Source organism: Amblyomma americanum, chromosome 11 (assembly GCF_052857255.1).
Source record: "Amblyomma americanum isolate KBUSLIRL-KWMA chromosome 11, ASM5285725v1, whole genome shotgun sequence".
NCBI classification, from domain to species: Eukaryota; Metazoa; Arthropoda; class Arachnida; order Ixodida; family Ixodidae; genus Amblyomma; species Amblyomma americanum.
In genome coordinates, this window is record NC_135507.1 from 100,930,482 (window position 1) to 100,949,844 (window position 19,363).

General features: G+C 50.8%; 1 protein-coding gene across 1 annotated transcript; it reads right to left on the minus strand.

Annotated features, from left to right (window-relative positions):
* Positions 1-550: 550 nt before the first annotated feature.
* LOC144109828 (uncharacterized) lies at positions 551-15,234 on the minus strand. The gene is made up of 4 exons (XM_077642609.1): positions 15,060-15,234; positions 5,314-5,376; positions 3,294-3,300; positions 551-932 (listed from the first exon to the last, which is right to left on the minus strand). The coding sequence occupies exons 1-4, from the start codon at positions 15,232-15,234 to the stop codon at positions 551-553; spliced, it is 627 nt and encodes a 208-aa protein (XP_077498735.1).
* Positions 15,235-19,363: the final 4,129 nt, after the last annotated feature.

Below are 19,363 nucleotides of genomic sequence, written 5' to 3' on the forward strand. Positions count from 1 at the left end.
AACAGTGTAAGTGGTAAGTGGTTTGTTGGTTTTTATATCTTCTATCGGCATTGCAGTTAGTACTAGTCTTCTATTGTTCCTGCTTGAATTGCTTCAACACAAACTGTGGTGTTCGCGGTATGCCATTTCATTCCAGACGCTTGCCTGGCCTGCCCCTCAAGCCCACTCAGGCTTTGGTAGGCGTATCATGTATTGCTCCTATGGAAATCGTATGTTACTAAAGTTTATTATTATGATCTTTATTGTTATCAATACTATTATTCTGTATGGGGTCCTCGGTCTTCGTCGTTGACGAAGAGGTGCGTGGTCAGGTATATGAGGAGATGAGCTTGCATGTTGATGGCTAGGTTGAAGAAACTAAGGATGCCTGTGCTGAAGGGAGCAGCAGGTCATAGATTCCCTCATTGTAGATTTCGTAAAAGGACAGCCGCAGCAGAACCTGCCCAGCGGAGTAATTGCTGTCTGCGCTGGAGCGCGACAGGAAGAGTGAAGCATCGCTGCCATTGCAAGGCAAGTGGAAAGTGCTGAAGTCCGCTGCACTGCAGGCACACTACTCGCCGAGCAGCTGGTTCTTGAGCTGCGAAACGGCAGCCTCTTCAGTGGTGCTGAGCTGAACTACTTCGTCAGAGCAGTCTGGCCGCACGGGTGCCCCCTGGCATATCTGGGTGCCAAGCAAATGGAAGAGGCGGTCCAAGGTGCAGGGCACGATGCCAGGGTCAATGTATGGCCCTTGCATGGTGTGAGTCTTCCCACCGGCCGTGGGACCATACGCAAAGAGCAGCACGTTTCTGCCCTCAATGAATGCGTCTAGGGGCTCCTGCACCACCCCATGGAACAGCTGCTCCTGGCTGCTGCCCTCTGGGAACGCCTTGGTGAAGAAGCATTTCTGCTGGTGCTCCAGAGTGGCCGTTGTTGATGCCACAGTTGTCTCACTGTGGGGTTCAAAAGCCGGGTTTGTGAACGGCTTGCCGCCCACACGTGGTCGCAAGCGCAGCTACACCTGGAGTGCAGAGCTGGCAACAAGGGTTGCATCCTACTTCTGACACACCGATTCCACCAGGGGAGCTCGGGTTCCATTTTGGGAAGTTGAGCAGACTCTGTAGAGTCTTTATAAGGTCGGGCGGGCCTGTGCATGACTTTTCCAGCCTTGCATCGACGAACAACACGGTCTGTAGGCAGCGGTGCGCTGACAGCGTTCCTTGCGTTGCGTGCTAGCTACTAAAAGACCCACCGCACACAAAACACGCACACCTCGAAAAGGAAGTCCGCACCGAGAACAGCTTGAGAGACGTCAGCGATAATGAAGATCGAGCGAAACGTGCGGCGCAATCCGAGGTTAAGCGTCAGGGACCGTGGGCCGTACGTGCGAATGGGCGAGTTGTTGGTCGCTTGGAGCGGGGAGGTCTCTTCGTTGCGACGACGATCTGCCCAAGAAGCCACTATGACGCTGACTTGTGCTCCCGTGTCGACCACGAAACGAGTGCCAGTAATCTTGCCCGAGAGGGAAAAGACGCGGCATGTCCGTCCACCCGCACCACTTGCCGCCGTCAGTGGCCGGTCGCAGCGTTTCCCGACCAGGAGCACTGGTGTATGCACTTGCGGGCAGAGCTGCCTCATGATCCGGTTGCACCAGCAAACAGCCGAAAGCGAAGTGGCTGGCCGCTCGTCAGATGGTTGGGATTCCGGAGTGCGGCTACATGGCCTGAACCCCGGCGGAAAACGGCGCGGCAAAGGCGTGAAGTCATCAAGCCGCCTGGCAAGAGCATGAAGTCGACTTTCGATGCTGGCAAGCTGGGAGTCAGCGGCAGTAGTTGGAGGTGGACTGGCCACAGAGCTGATGTTGGGGAGCCGTGCGTAGTCCGCAATACGGTCAGCGAGTTCACCGAGGTTGTCTAATAAAACATCACCTGCAGCTGCGAGGTTGGGGACCATGTGTTGGGGAAGACGCTTCATGAACAACTCACGCAGAAGTGGGTCGTGCTGAGCAGCGGAGTCTCTCATAAGATGTCGCATGCGACGGAAGAGCTGCGAAGGGCGGCTCTCACCAAGCTCTGTAGCGCTGAGGAGGAGCTCGAGTTTGCTGCACTCGGACGCTGACTTGCGGTCGATGATAGCCGCGTTCAACGTGCCGAAGGATCGAGCCGAGTCCGACGAGCTGATGACGTCCTCTAAGTCCTCAGCGACGTCAGGAGGCAAGGACGACACGAAGTGGAGGAACTTGGTCTCCTGGCTCGTGATACGTCGCAGCGGGAAATGCGCCTCAACCTGCAGGAGCCAGGCGCGGTGGCTATTGGTCCAAAATGGCAGCAGGCTGATTGGAATGGAACGCGGCCACCGAAACACCAAGAGGCTGAGCGTTCGGGGGCATGTCGCCGCTGGTAGGCTGGGCAGAAGAGCCAGCGGAATCCATGGAGGAGGATGTGGTTGCGTGTTCGAAGCCGGGTCGCCAAATCTGTCGGAGCTATGGCGAGGAAGAACCAGCTCCGACGGCATAGTGGTTCGAACTGTATTTGCGCCGCTCGCGCTGCGGCGGCCTAGCCAAACTTCCCCTTTCTTGTCCGGCGCCGCGCGCCATGGCCTGCGAGCCGAGCGCGGCGCGAGGGGAGCTACACACTCAAAGCCGCATAACGCTGTGCTAGAGCAATAGGAGGTGTCGCGGGCTAGTGGCACCCTGGAAGATTAGGAGGCGCTGTTGCCATCACCAAAACGTCGGCGCAAGCTATTGGAAGATCTGGACCAAGGACCCCACAGACAATCCACTCCGGTCTCCTTTTAAGTAATAAATTTTTGTTCTCTCTCCATCTCTCTCGACCTACAGACAACGAGATAACACAATATCGAACTCATGAGTACATGGTACCAAGAGGTGTTAAAACATACAAGAAAAAGTTCATAACCTGGACATGCCCAAACATAAAGCAAACACATGATGAGGGAAGATCACAGGCCTCTTGGGAGGCTTTGACCCTTAGCTCGGAGTCATGCAATATGTTCAAAAGGGTACGGAAAAGGACCGCACCCCGGGGCACTCCTCCCGCCTGTAGAAAAATGCCAGAGGGGACACTGTTCTGGAAGCAGTAAAATTTTCTATCAGCCAGAAATTTAGAAACCCATGCCACAAAGCAGCTCGGAAGTTCTACAACCTGCAAACTTTGCAACAACGTTCAGGGCTCGAAGCTGTCACAAGCCTTCGCCACATCAAGAGTAATAAGTGCTGCTTATTGCTTTCGCGACTAGCTAATTGTATGCGGCTTTCAAGGTTTGTATGCGCACACCATATTGAGCATACTTGCCTGAAACCTATTTGCAAAAGTTCAACAACCCATTCTGTGACATGATTGACATTATTCGGCCATGCTACACCCTTTCAGTCAGCTTTTCCAGATTCGACTTTATAGCAATCGGCCTTATATAGTCTAACACGTAACAGTCTCCTTTCTTTTTAAGTAAAGGAATAACCATCGCAAGACGCCACTAATTTTGAATCCATGGCTCTTTAAGAGAGGAATTTATTAGTGCCAGTAAGTCGTCCGGTGAGTTCTCCAACAAAATTTTAGTCAAAGAAGAATTGACACCATCTGGGCCAGCGGCTGCTGGTGGAATGCGGGGCGCAGTTTGCGAGAACTCGATAATTATGACCTCTTCGAAATCGCCAATTGTGCTGAAATATCTCGGAAGAGAAGGAAGAAGAGACAAAAAACGACGGTCAAGGACGCTGGCTACCTGTTCTAAAACTTGGATAATTCCAAAGGAGTCTGAACTAAGGGGACTGTATTCACGGCGGTCGGGATTAGTTTGCCGGACTTTAGGTCGTTAAATAAAGCACGCCTATTACAATACTTACGAAGAAATTCGCAGTGTTAAGTATCGCATAACTCATCTTAACGAGATTCGCTGCGCACTGCCACACTGAACTTATAATCAATTCAGTTTTGGTGTACTGATTGTGCATTTCATGTGGCGATAACTAGAATTTCGGCTATGCTGCTGGAATTCAGGAGATTTGTGCTTGATTTAAAAGGTAAGAAGCGAAGTTTTTCTGACAACTACAAATGTGTAGCAGATTGGGGCAAAGGAAATGAAATTCCTAAAAAAAGAGCCAGCCCCTTTCCCACCTTAATATTTGACGCATGCTTGAAATACATAATCAAGTAGAGGAGTATCAATACGGAACACTGCTGCTGCGGTGGCTCAGTGGTTATTGAACTCGGCTGCTGAGCCGAAAGACGCGGGTCCGACCACGGCCACGGCGGTTGAATTTCGATGGAGGAGAGATTTTAGATTCCCGTGTACTATGCGATATCAGCGCACGTTAAACAACCCCATTTGGTAGAAATTTGCACAGCCCTCCCTTGCGGCGCCCCGCATAGCCTGAGTCACTTTGGGACGTTAAATCCCCATGAACCACAAACCAATACTGCACACTAAGCCCAATTCATCAACACTTTCAAGATGCCACTTGAAACAGAACATTACGCAAAAATGATGCAATTTGAATAAAAAATAAATACATATGCAAAACAGAATTGAAGTAATCAATATACTCCAAGACAATCTTTAAATTTGCATCGACGATAAATACTCAAAATTATGTTAAAACCCGTGGAAGGTGCGTTTTGTTCAAGTGATTGTGAAAAGGATAGTTGTTAAAAACCTCTAGGACTTCGTAAGATACTCTTTAGACACAATAATTCGTTCTGCTTTTCTTTCCTGCATGCAATATTTCGCGATTTATAGGTGTGGGTTTTCTTAAGATATCTTTAAGAACGCTGGAGGGTTGATCTTCATTTGATGATACATTGCGAAGGCTTGTTTTTATGAAAGCCATTGCAAAAGGTCAGAAGCTGATGTTTTCTAAAAAGTGATGCTGTATGGCGGATAGGGGATCTCTTCTGAAAGCGTCGCTACCCTTTTCTGTCGCACATCAATGCTGTATAAATAGGTTTTGGAGCGAAAGCGCTATTCCTGATGTAGAAACCCAGAAAACGGCTGGTTCCATCCATTTTACCTTCAAGTTCAGGCAAGGTACGGCCCCTGCTCGAGGCGAATGGCGCAAGAAGGAATAATAATAGTAATAATTGTTTTTTTGGGGAAAGGAAATGGCGCAGTAGGTTCGAAATCGGGTGCTACGGCTCAGTAGCCGGGCATCCTAACCACTGAGCCACCGCTCCGGGCAACGAAGGAGCAGGAGAAAGAGAGAACTTTATTGGTAGGATGATGGTGATCTTCTTAAGTAACTTCAGCCGCTCCAGGTAGTCGGCAGTTCAGATCTGTCGGTGACCTCCTGCGGTCTTGCCGTGGCCCGAGACTGACCTTCCGGGTCCGGGCTGGCGAGAACAGCTTCCCATTTTTCAAGCTTGGGAGATGTGACTAGATCTGCCGGAGGCGGATCATCGGACGAAGGAGCAAGAAAATGCCCGCGATATAGAAAATGGCCGCCAAGCCACCTATCTCGTGGTGACCGGCGCTGCCGGAGCGAAGAGCGCCCCTTAATAGATGGCGCTCGCGCCCACACAGTTCTGTCCTTCAATATTTTGAGAGGTTAGATTTAGGCTAATTCGGTGAAGTGCTCGCGAAAGAGCTGGTCAGTGACCTAACGGCCGGGTCTTTTCCGACCGGCAGCTATACATTTTCAGGGCTCATTTGTGAATTAACTTTTTTAGAAACGTAGATATTCATTTCCTTGGAGTTCAGCATTTGCGGTAGGCTGTGTTTTATTTGAGCACTTGTTTGCAGGTGGCTTTTTAGCCTCTATATATTCTAGCATTTGGTGGAAGCTATAAACGAATGCTGCAAAGATGGTCAAGCAACTGAAGGTTAAATGCAAGGAGTGTGAGGCGTCGGTGAATGTGAAGGAAACGCGGTTGGAATCTGTAGAGGAGGCTGAAGACGCGAATTTTATGTGCAATTGCTCTGAATTAAGTGCACGCCTTGAAAGGGCGGACCAGGCAAACACCAACTTATCGTTACGTATGGTTGTTCAGAAATAGAGGTACAGGCAGAGCGGGCAGAGAAGCGCCAACTTCAAGAACAGCTTAGTCAATTGTTGGACGCAAAAATGGCTAACACCGCCAAGTGAAGCCACATTGGCGGACCTTCCAGCGCCAGCCACGTGAATGGGGCCTGCGCTGGCATGGACAACGATAATAAAGTAGGTCAGGCAGGTTCAGACATTAACAGCTACGCACACGTGGCAGCTAGGAGGTCTGGAGGGGATGAAGAGAAGAGCAACAAGCTAACCGCAAGCAGTGAGGTCACAGTCATTGATAAGAGGCATCATAATCGGAAAGTTAAGAGGGAGGAAGAGAATGCCCTAGTGCTTTTCGGGGCTGACTCAAACATGAGGAGATGCAAAAGAACTATAACGGAGTGTGGAAAGATGATAAGCCGATAGCAGTCGCGGCATTCCCAGGGGGGACAATGCAAGTAGTACTTTAAGAGACAAAAACGAACTTTCTGATAATGTTGCAGAGCGCAATTTGGTAGTGGTAGCAGCGGGGCTAAATGGTGTCCTGAAAGGTGAAGCCGGAAAAGTAGTGGAAAAATTAGCGGAGAAGTTGACGATTTAATGGCGATAGCACAGCAAGTCCAGATAGTGGTGTGCAGAGTTTCGGAGGTGCAAGGACGGAACAGAGAAGTTACCAAGGACTTTGTGGCTGTTAATCGAGAGATAATGTAGTTAAGCAAGGAGAAATGCTTTGAAGCGGCAGACATAAACAGGGAAGTGCATAGAGCAGGCTTTGCCAGAGGTTTACACGATATGACATCTATTTTAGTGGAAGGCTAGGAGCAGAGATCGCCTGGCGCCCGGCAGGCCGGGCAGTAGCTTGTTTAAGGGGTTCACTGCTGCTCAGGGCGTAGGGGTAGGCAGAGGCAAAATAGAAATTGTAACAATGGCGGCTGACCCCAACAAAATGGCCACTAGTAGGTCCTGGAAGAAAACAACGCAAAATAATTTTTAACACCAGTATCAGGTACATAAACATAAAGAGAGCGAAGTGGTTAGAAATAGAACAGCAGTTAAATGACGAAGAAGTAGGTGTGTACGGGCTATGCGAGACACATCTCCTAGATCTAGAAGATCCACTGTTTAATAATGGCTACATCTGGGAAGGGAGCAACCGAACAACAACGGGGAGGAAGGGAGGAGTAGGTATGCTGATACATCAAGGAACAAATTGGCAAAGAATAAAGTCAACTTGCAAGGAAATTGGCTGGGTATCAGATGCAATTGCCAGTAAAAGGACATGGCTAGGAGTAGTTTCTATAGGGACAGGGGACAAATCCTGGCAAGAAAACATCGATTTAGTTAAGTGTCTCATAAACGATATAAAGTAGTTTGGAGAAGGTGCCGATATTATTATGCTGGGTGACATTAATGGTCATATCGAGGATCTGGATTGATACACTGACTGTAACGAGAAGTTGATGCTAGACTTCTATGAGAGACACATCCTTGTTATTGTAAATAGAGAAACTAAGTGTGAGGGACAAATCCCGTAGGAATTCCGTAACAGGCAAACGTCCATAGACTACTGCTTAATCTCGCAGGGGATGTATAGCGAGTTCGCAATAATGTAAATAAACGAACAGGGGAAGTACAGCCTCGGAGTGATCATAAGCGTATTTGTCTACAATTGGGAGCCCTTTCAAAAGATACATGCAGGAAAGTCAAAAAGAGTACGCAAAATAAAAGACGAACAAATAGCTCTATTAGCGGGCTGTTATGAACGGTATCCAGACCGGCGATTAAAGCGAAGATTCATCGACTGTGATGACCACAGGGTAGCGGCAATTTCGAGCGATCGTTGGTGCCACGAGGACCCTAGGAAAAAAAAATGTGCTGGGAACCCTCCGGCGGAATCTTTCCCACGTTCTCAGGAAGTGGGGGAGATAACCTTCCCTTTGTTTTTTCACAAGACGAGGCCGACTGTAGTCAGACGACGGCGGTAGAAGACAACTGTGCATTCCCTAAATTAACCGTGACTGACAGATTCGGACGAAGTAGCAGCGGACCTCCGAATCCTCGTCGCCCATTCCCACGGGGCTCCGCGAACTATGTGCGGAGACTCTTGCGATCTGTGCCTCGTGTTCAATTAGCTACCGCTTGGTGAAAGGGGCGGAGCCTTAGTATATTTAACGAGCGTCCTGAGTAGGAACGAACTCATTGGGCCTTGGCGACAAGGCTCATCCAGTCGCTCGACGCTAAGAACTCTTAATTCTTGACTATTTGTTCTTTCTTTCGTAAAAGATTTTAATAAGTTTCCTTAAGTGCCAGTAAACCCTTATGTGTTTTCCGTATTCGCCAATGTCAGCTTATATCCTTCCTCACCTTGCTTCGGCTTAACAACGCTACCCTGCATCAAAAGAACTGGCCATGCTATCCGGCTCGTAACAGGCCGGCATAGAGGAAGGAATAGAGAAACGTCCTTTGGAAAAACTGATGTTATAATCAGTTAGAATTACTCATTAGCATAAAAATAAAAGAAGTAAAGGAGTAAACTTCTGGTGAAGGAAGAGGAAGCCACGAAGTTGGTGGAATCAGGAAATTAGGGAGGCCATCGAACAAAGACTGTTGGCATCACGGGTACACAGAGAAGCAAAGAGGGCGCAGTTATCTGAAGAGGAAATAGGTCAAAAATGGGAATCTTATCGACAAAAGAAGCAGCAAGCGCAGATCCTCGTCCAGGCGAAAGTAAAGCAGTCCTCTGATCGCTGGCTGGCTGTAGTTCGCGATGCAACTAAACGGGGGCCGAGAAAAATCTGGAACCATATAAGCTTGCGGGGCAAGGCGAATCACAGAAAGCAAGAATAGATTCACGATGCCGAGCGAAAGTGTTTAAAGGGATATGGCGCTCTGAACTACATTGCATGGATTATAGCTGAGTCATTTAGTAAAGTCGAAGGGTAATCGCCCCAATTGAGAGAGCAACAAAGGACACCACAATAGAAATCAGCTTAGAACGGACCAATCTTGACTTGAAAAAGGCTGCACCAAATATTCCAAAATGCACGTCCGCAGAGGTATAAGAAATTCCAATCATGCTAATTAGTGAACTTGGCCCAAGAGGCAAGGAAGCGCTGGTAAAAGCATTGGAGGCAGTCATAACAAATAAGCCAGATGCACATAGCTGGAAACAGGGTGAAATGAATTTGATTTATAAAGGGAAAGGCGATAAAACGAACATAATATGCTTTCGACCGATTACGATAACATCAGTTATACACAGGTTGGTGATGGAGGCAGTAAGTAATATAATACTCGGAGAACTTCAGAACGGGTTGAGAAATGGTAGGCGCTTAGACGGTAGCCGTTTCGTGCTTACCCGGTGCATAGAAGGAGCTCAGGCGGAAAACAGACCTCTGTAGTTGCCTTCCTAGACATAAGCGGTGCATACGAGAACGTGAACAGGGAACTCCTGTGGAGCATACTAGAAGGTGATTGTATCGGTCATGAGGTAATTGATTTTTACAGGAAATATATCGAGAAAATAAAGTTCAAATAGCATGGGAAGGAATTAAGAGTACGACAACTGTCGAGGTACACAAATGATTAAGACAAGGTTGTCCTCTGTCGACGCTGCTGTTCATGCTTTATGTGGTAAGTATCGAAAAAGGCTACTAGGAAGCAATCTAGGTTATAATCTGCCGTACAGATTAGGCAGAAAGGTTATTGAGCAACGACTTCTGTGTTTAATGTGTAGGGACGATATTGTACTATTAGCAGATAGACAGGAAGATTTGTAAACACTGGTTAATTGCTGTGCCGACGAAAGAGGCAGTTTAGGTTTCAGTTTTAGCGCGATTAAGTCAGGTGTGATCATTTTCAACGATGCAACTGATCAGCAGCTTACCATACAAGGACCTGAAATACCCCGAGTGGCCGAAAACAAATATCTCGGTGTATGGGTAAACGAAGGGCAAATGTACACGGAAAAGCACGAACCCTCTCTCATAGCAAAACACCGGAGGATGCCTGTATAATGAAACATAGGGCATTGTGTGGGTACAACAGGTATGAAGCACGGAGAGATATTAGAGAGGAATAATGGTGCCGGGGCTTACTTTCGGGAATGCGGTTCTGTGCTTAAGCGCAGAAGTTCAGTGGAGATTAGAAGTAAATAAGATAGCTGATGGAATATTTGCACTATGTGCCTTCGGGAAAACCACAAACGAGGCAGTGCAAGGGAATATGGGCTGGGCATCGCTCGAACCACGGGAAGCTCAGAGTAAAATACTGTACGAATACCGTCTGAGGAAATTGGACGATAGCAGTTGGGCAGCTAAGGTATTTAAACACCTTTACAGAAAGAGTGTTGACTCCACACTGGCGAAAAGAACTAGAAAGTGAACCAGTTTAAATATGCCAAACAACAGGACGGAGAGAGAAAGAGCATTAAACGAGAGCTTAAAAACGCGGAAGGTAAGAATTGGATAGAATCAATGGAAGAGAAGCGTAGTGTAAAACTGTATCGATACTGGAAAAAGCAGATTAGGAAGGAAGCGTTTTATGATAACTCAACCGGCACTGTCTTACTCTTTGAAGCTAGGTCATTATGTCTTAGAACTCGCAGCTACAAAAAATATATAACGAAGAAGATATATAGATAGGAAGGCGTCCTTTGCACCTACTACGGTGAAACTATACAGTGCAGTACCGGAAGGGCTCGAAAAATAAAGTAGCAGGGGCGCTTTCTCGTCAGCCCGTGTCATTTCCTCAGGAAGAGAGGACTTGCTAGACGAAACGGTTTCAGTTGCCCATCTATCTTCTTGCATTACGAAAGACGAAACCGGTTCCCTTACCGCACAAAACCTGGTTGAAGCTGGACGTGGGCATTGATGGCCCATTTGAGAAAGCGCCAGACAATTGCCGATATGCGATCACGCTGGTAGACTACTTGTCTAAGTGGCTTGAAGTGAACTTCTACAGTGAAGCCACAACACTGCTAGTCACAAGCTTTTTGGTATCAGTGTTCGCGCGCGAAGGTTACCCAGAAGAAACTGTTTGCGAATACGAGCCGCAGTTTTCATCCCAGGAGTTCGAAGCTTTCCTGCAGGATAGCGGCATCCGCTTGCGGCATTCATTGGTCTACTTCCCGCGAGCAAACGGTCAAGTAGAGCGGTTTGACAGAGTTCTCGAGAGCTTCGTTCAAGGTGCTACTCTAGAGAAACGTCCCTCGCGGCCGACATTACCTTAATACATCGGCGTTCGCCGTTTCACGCCGCATGCCACAACTGGAGCTGCCCAGCATTTCTCCTGCATGCACGACTGCCAAGAACTCGAATTGATCTTGTCGGGTACCCGTCAGACATTTTTTCGACTTACCTTTGCTCAGAGCTCAACCGTCTACGCCAGCGGGTAAAGCAAAAACAAAAGTCCAGTAAATGATACACAGATATTCTCAGGCCGCGAGGGAAACAAGAATAGATGTTGGCTACCTTTCGCGAGTAAGGAATCCTAAAACTGCCTTTAAAGGTGATCTGGCGTTTATATTCCCAAGAAAAGGAACCAGCAAAAAGTGGCCATCGTCTTTCCTCCTTGATGAATGCAAAACGCGGAACGCCTCGGAACTCCGGGGGCGAGACGCTCTGGCGCCTGTGTGAGCAGTCTCGCTCCCTTCTATTCCCTGGAGTCCGGGCACCCATACAATTTGTTTTCTTTCCTGCATTGAGATGTGTTGCGCGTTTGCTAAAATCCTGCTGGCAAGCGGGGCTATTCTTCCTATTATATAAATTCGGCACGCGTGTTGAGAATCAGAAATTATGTGCGTGGCATAGGAGTGAGTGGCTGCCAGCGCTATCGGCCCTTCCTCGGCTAACGCTACTTTACTAGTTTTCACCGAGAGTCCATCCACCTGCTTTCCCTCGTGTATGACCGCGACGGTGCAGATGCCCTATTGCGTAGGGCCCACCGCGTCTACATCATCCGTGCCATTTTTGCTGCCTTAATACTTCTCTATCGTTCTAGCTCTGGCTCCTCTCCTACCTTGATTGTGCTCGGGAAGCATGTTTTTGGTATTGATTTAACTAGTAGTTTATCCCTCCAGTCCTTGGGAATGCGCGCTCTGTCTTCTGTTTTTGGTGGCAGCGCTATGTGCAGATCCTCGAGGACTTGTCTACCAACATTGCTCGCTGATAACCGCATTATTTGGGTTTTTTGGAGAGCTTCGAGTAGTTCTTCCAACGTGTTGCGCATTCTCAGCTGGAGAAGGCTATCAGTGGATGTCTTGAAGGGGAGTCCAAGCGTGTTCTTGATGGCCCTCTGACTACTACATCTAATTTCTTCTTGTCGCTCTGCCGCAGTTTGAGCTAGGGCACTACATATGCTATTCGGCTAATGACGAAAGCCTGCACCAGGCGTAACGTCTCCTTTTCTATGAATCCACCGTGCTTGCCAGATACCCTGCCAATCATCCTACAGATTTGCTCGCGCGTGGACTTCAGTTTGTTGGTCGCTATGGCATCAATGCCTTTCTTGTTTATTTGTAGCCCTAACAGGCGGACATTTTCTACCTCCGAGACCTAAGTTCCATCTATGTATATCTGAATGTTGCTTGCCGATTGTTTAACCCCGTGATATGAAGGAGCTCTGCTTTCGTGGGTGCACACCTAAGGCCACACTCTTTGGCATACTTATGTACCACTGACGCTGCCTCCTGCAAGGCATCCTCTACATGCCCAACACTGCCACCCATCCACCACAGAGTGAAGTCGTCCGCGTAGATTGCATGCCTCAAGCCATCTACCGCGTTAAACCCCTGGGTAGGCCCATTATGGCTATGTCGAAGAGCAGAGGCGACATTACCGCCCTTTGAGGCGTGCACCGTGTTCCCGTCTCTATGGGTCCGAATTTACTGTCGTCTATCCTGATGTAGGCATTCCTGTCCATGAGAAAATCCGTGACGTACTGGTAAGTCCGATTTCCCCAGTTTGTGGTGTTGAGATTCTGTAGTGTCTTACTTTGTTTAACGTTGTCAAAGGCTCCCTTCAAATTCAAAGCTAACATAGCTATGTCCCGTTGACTGCCGTAAAGCGGGCGTATGACTTCCCTACTAAGTTGTAAAAGCACGTCTTGTGCTAACAAGCATGTCGGGAAGCCGAACATGGCTGTACAGAAAAGCTCCTCGTCCTCTATGTACTCAGAGGTCTTTTATTGTTTTTTCATGACTCGTATGTCTTTTCCTGACCATCGTTTCCATGAGCTTGCTAGCGCACAACGTAACGGAAATGGGTCTTAAATTGTCCGTGTTGATTTTCTTACCCGGTTTGGGTATGACAGTCACTATTGATGTTTTCCATTTTACCGATATTTGTTCCCCTTCCCATATCTTATTGATGAAGCCTATGAGGTCCTCGATAGCTTTGTCGCGGAGGTTTCCCAGAAAACTGACCGTTATGCGGTCATCTCTCGATGCCGTGCCTCTCTTCATAATGGCTAGCGCCGCTTTGACCTCCCATGTAAGTGAATTTCGCATCCAGCTCCTCATTTTCGTCCCCGGTGTATATCCGTGCGTCCTTGTGTTGGTATACCGTGGTGCATATTTAATTGTGTTCTAGCGCTCTAACAAGTTGTTCATTTGTACATTGAAACACGTGTAATGCTCGTGTTAAGTTTCTCCTGTTCTCGAACCTCGTTTGACTCGGCTCAATGAGGCACCTCATTAAGCTCCACGCGCTCTTCGAACCGAGAGTGCCGCTCATGGTGTTACACTTGGCTAACCATTGCCTTTGCGAGAGACGTCGCGTATTCCTCAGCCTGCTTGCTGAGACCCGCTATTCTAAGTTTCAATATCCGATTATGTTTTTGTCTATACCATCTCTTAGAGAGAGCCCTCTTGGCCTCCCACAGATGCATGAGGTGGTGGTCCATCGCCGGTGTGTCCTTATTTGTTTGTACCGTACTCAGCGCTCGGGCGACAGTCCCTATACAGGGCAGTCCAAGTCCGCCCCTTGACTCCAGAAACAGGCACAGGCTGCGAGCAACCTGTGCGGTGCCGCCCTCCCAAAGGAAAACGCCCCCTGCCTTTCCTCCTCCTCCTCCCACCAGGGACGCGAGGCGGCCGCAGCACGGCGTGGGATTACCGCCACGCGGGCCACGTAGAAAGCATAGGCGCACGCTTGGCTCTTGATAACCGCGAGCCTTGCCTCCATCGAGAGGTCGAAGCGCAAGGTTCGCGAAAGTGCGTCGGTAGTACGCTGCACAGCCTCGTCCCATGTCCTGGGCGACACTCCGGTACCGTCGAAAAATACTCCCAAACCCCGGACGCGGTCCACAAAGGGGACGGGAATGGGGAGAGGATCCCAGAAACCCCCTAAGCGAAGGGCGTGGCTCTTTCCGGCGTTGAGCTGGGCGCCTGACAAGGATGCGCATGCGTCGAAAGTGCACAGAAAAATCTCCAGGATCCGCGTGTCCCGTACAAACATCGAGATGTCTTCGCCGTAAGCCGATACGAGCACCGTTTCTTCCCCTGTCATTGGAAAGCCACGGATGCGCTCATTAGGAGCCACACTCCACATCAACGTGTCCAATGACAGGGCTAACAGTGACGGGGACAAGGGGCACCCCTGACGCACACACGCTCACCTGAAAAGGTGCGCAGATTGGACCATTCAACTAGAGCTCCGCGGTGACGCCGGAATTAATCGGCTGCACTGTGGCAACGAAACTGCTGGGCAGCCCGTGTGTCCCGTGTGAGTCCGGCGTCCCGTGTGAGTTTTAGGGACATGAAGTCAAAGCGGCCAGGCAAGAGAGGGCGCAAGCGCCCGACCAGGGGCAAAGCGACCAACTTGTAATCCGTGTTAAGTAAGGTAATCGGTTCGCCATGCCGCGGTACTCACTGACGTCATCCCCTGTTTCGGCACAAGCACGATGTGACCCTCGGCAAAGGAAGCTGGTATAATACCCTCACCAAGGAAGGTGTTGACCACCCTAGTGACAAGGTCGCCTAAGATGTCAAAAAAGGTGTGGTAAAAGCCGGCGACCAGTTCATCTCGTCCCGGCACAGATGTTCGGTTCATAGAGCTTAAGGTGCGAAAAATCTCCATGGTGGCTTACTTACAGAGCACTGCTTCTTCCTCGTCAGGGGGCTCCGGAAGGGAGCCGCAGAAGGCGGTGTCGTCCCTACTAAAACCTTCCCGCTCACAAAAGTCCTGTGATCTGAAGGCGCTCGCGAAGTGCTCGCGAAAAAAGTCCTCAATATCGTGAGGCTGATCAGATACCGTGCCGTCCGGCATGGTGACGCTCTCAATGCGGGAAGCCCGCGCATTGCGATGTCGTCTGCTACTAGCGTGTCCCAGGTCAGCGGCGTAACAGATTGAGCGCAGCAGTGTTCCGCCTGCGCGGACGAGAATGTCGCGCCATCTCGCCTTGAGGTCGTGCCACACTGCCGGGCACACCTCGTCGATACCTGCGATGGAGCTGGCCAACTCCGCAAGGATGTCGCAGAATCGACGCGTCGAACTGCCATGTTGCGGAGGTTGCTGAACGCCTAGGGCGGCACACTTCACACAAACCTTAAGTGGAAAGTGGTCACTTTTCGAACGCAACCGCAGCGGCTGCGTTTTTATTGAGGCTAAACGCTAAGGCGCCCGTGTGCTGTGCGATGTCAGTGCACGTTAAAGATCCCCAGGTGGTCGAAATTTTTCCGGAGCCCTCCACTACGGCACCGTTTTTTTCCTTTCATCTTTCACTCCCTCCTTTATCCCTTCCCTTATGGCGCGGTTCAGGTGTCCGCCGATATATGAGACAGATACTGCGCCATTTCCTTTCCGCACAAAAACCAGTTATTATTATTATTATTACTAAGATCTTCAGCGCCCACCGGAAAGGTGACCATTCCGCACGACACTTGGGCCTGGACGACGTAGCCCGGCAAACAAACGCGATCCAACTGGCTAGCGCTACCGCCCCTGACGCGCGTTGCCGCGAAGATCTTGCCGTGGAGCGAAACCCACTCGTCAGTGAGGTGCAACTGTCGAACCAGCTTGCCGAATTCTTTAGCATAATAGTTGGATGCTCCTCGACCGGGGCCGTCTCTGTCGCGCAGTGCGTCAAGGACGCAGTTAAAGTCGCCCCACAAGACGTGTGGCACAGGCTCGAGAATGAGAGCAGCAATTGAGCAAAATAAATCGTTGGTAAGTGAGAGCGTTAGAGGCGCGTACACATTCACAAGCCGGATCTTCCGTTCGTCTAACCAAACGTCAACCAGCACACGACCGTCGTGCTCAGATGTACAATGTGCTCCTACACGGAACGCCGGGTTTAGAAAGACAACACCCACGCCACAACACCGCGAGTCCGTCAAAGAAAAGAAAGCATCAACGTGAAAACGTCATTGAAAAAAATAACATCTGCAGGTGTGCGGAAATTACACTCCTGCAAAATAATAATAATAATAATTGATTTTTGGGGCAAGGAAATGGCGCAGTATCGGTGTCATATATCATTGGACACCTGAACCGCGCCGTAAGGGAAGGGATAAAGGAGGGAGTGAAAGAACAATGGAAGAAAGAGGCGCCGTATAGGAGGACTCCGGAATAATTTCGGCAACCTGGGGATCTTTAACGTGCGCTCACATCGTACAGCACACATCGTACAAAAATACGGCCGCCGCGGTCGGCTTCGAACCCGGGAACTCCGGATCAGTAGTCGAGTGCCCCAACAGCTGAGCCCCCGCGGCAGGTCTCCTGCAAAAACAACAAAAAAACATCAATTTGGGACGAACGCGCAAGGAGAAGGAAGCACCTCCCGCTGCTTATCGGGAGAGCCAAAACCTTGCACGTTAAAAGAAGCAAAACAGAAAACAGCCATCATAAAAATAAAGAAAATGATGCAACAAATCTAAACTCCGCAATAAGTGAACAAAACAAAACTGTGACGGTCTCACTTTAGAATTCTGCGGGCGGAGTCTGTGGATGAGTTGATACACAGGGGCTGGTGGGGGCGTCGACGAGCTTGGGAGGCGTCCCGGGCCCCTGCTGGCGTCCTGGTTGACGACCCCGTGGCGGCGGGACGATGATGCCAAGCGGTGACAACGGTTGCGCGGCGGAAAGATCTGGCCGGTGCGCGCGGCTGCGGCACGACCGCACAGTAATACTCGTACCAACACACACCAACGCACAAACAGCGTTCATCGTTCGCCAAACGCCTCGACGAAGCCAGCGCGCCAAAAAGGAGGCTCCCGAGCCGCCGCCGGGCACGGCAGGAGGAGGAGCGGCAAGGTCCGGAGCGCTGGGCGAGGGCGCCATGGCGGGAACTATTCGTTTCCGCTGATGTCCATGAGGACGTCATCGACGTCCGCCGTCTTAGCCTTCTTCTTCGGCACCGGGGTGACGGAATTAGCCGTGTCGCCGTCAGATGATGATGAAGCTGCCGCTTAGGGTCCTCCACGTCTAGCACCCTTTGGACGCCCGCCCACCCCTTCGCTACGCAGCGGCCCCGCGGGGGCAGTGCGACCGGAATGTGCGGCACCTGCGGTCACGACTCGCTCGCGCTATAGCTGCTCTGGGCGCCCTTGACCGGCGTGTGTGGGGCGTCACTGGGAGAGGGCGAGGCAGGCGACTCGGTGCCCGCCTCCGTGCCGTCGTGCTGTGCCGCCGTCGGAACGCCGAAGGGAGACGCCTCCGAGTTCAGAGGTTCCTCAAGGGACGGCTCGGCCAGCAATAAGTCGGAGTCTTCCGAAGTCCAATTCTCGGCATCGCAAGTGCCCTCGCACAGCTCCGCGCGAACTGGGATGACGAGGAACTTGTCAGCTCCTACCCCGCCTGGTCGCCAGCGGGACTGGTCACGGCGTCGTCCCGCTGGACAGCAGGCTCGGTCGGGCTCGCCGCCAGTTCCTTCGCCGCGCCGCTGGGATCAGCGCCAGCCGCCTGAGGTGATCGCCAGGCCCCTGGGCCGCTCTGGCAGCCACGGACGTCACAGCCGCCGCGGTGGACCGCAGCCGGACACAGTCGGCCGTCGGGTGGGCCGCACCGCACCGCAGCGCTTGCGCACGGGCCTGCACTCCGCTCCCACGTGGCCGTAAAGGCGCCGCACCGGCCGCAGCGTACCGCCTTGCAGGCAGCTCCAAAGTGGCCCTCTCCCCCGCAGTGGGAACAGACGCGCCTCATGCCGCGGTACTCGATCATGGCTCGAGTCCCGGCCGCCGTCAGGAAGATGGTTGGAGACTTCGTCACCTCCAACTTCACGAGGCGCGTCCCGTTAGCGACGGTGTTCTTGCTCAGGAAGGCCGTCTCGGTAACTGCACAGACTTTTCCATACGGCGTGAACGCGATCATTGTGCGATCACGTCTGTGTCGGTAACAAATGGCGGGACCCTGTACACCGTCACATGAACCACTTGAAAACCCACTCCCATCTGTTCCAGCGCCACTTCTGCCTGCGCGCCACAGAAGCCACGGCGGCCAGGAAACGTAACCTCCAAAGTGCTGCAGGTAGGTCAGCCCCCACTCCCCCCACTCCAACCACCTCCTCGAGAATGTCGATGGGGCGCTCGGCAGGAACAGGTTCCGGAACTGAAAACAAGAAGCATTGCGTCTTTGTCGCAATGCAGGACACGTTCACTCCATGGCTCCGCCCGGGTCACCACTAAAGGAGCGCGGCGCCGGGCAGCAGGATCCGAGAGTCTGCCTAGTGAGGAACGCTGGAAGATCCGCTGGCAGCGTGACAGCCTCTGTCCCGTTCCAGAACCGCTGTGCATGCACACACTCGTTCCGCTTTTTATATACATATACAACAACGGCCGCCCATCCGGGGACAGTTGTGTACTGAATTTGGTAGGCAAGCATAAGCCCTATGAGTTCTGGTGTAGAAATAACACCACAATTAAATAATAGGTAAACATCGCATACATGCAATTACTAATTGAAGCGTAATCATATCCCACCGCAAGCCAAAATTCTGGGCCTATCTTGAAGCCCCCCCCCCCCCACGAAGCAAATTTTGTTTGGGACGTATATCGAGGGGTTGCAACTCGACAATGGGTAGACTTGCATCGGAATATTTTCTGATAAATGGCGCACGGAGGCGATCGTTCTGCTAGGCGGCGTGCGTGCACGCGTAGCCAAGCATGGTGGCAATCCGCACCGTTTCAAATGGTATTACATTCTGTTTATTCAGACGAGCGGCGCGTTCTTCTTCGCTTTCTTCATCTAATAAACCAAACAGCTGCCGCCCGTAACTTCTTCCGTCTTCCAGATAGTGGCGGCGTTTTTTTGAAGCGAATAGCATCACTACGCCAGCTTTTCGAGCCGTCAACAGGGCCGCAAGTTTGGCCTTGAATCTAACTAGAGGTCAAACAAAGACATGACGCCTGTCTCACATATCTACGTGGACACCCGAATCGCGCCTGGAAGAAGTGGTGGT

Excerpts from the sequence above, each read along its gene's own strand:
- LOC144109828 (XM_077642609.1), bottom strand. The coding sequence starts at position 15,234 with ATGCCGGACGGCACGGTATCTGATCAGCCTCACGATATTGAGGACTTT. Across the intron at positions 5,377-15,059 it reads CGAGGAAGAAGCAGTGCTCT|ATCTAGTCACATCTCCCAAG; the intron begins GTAAGTAAGCCA and ends CGCCTCCGGCAG.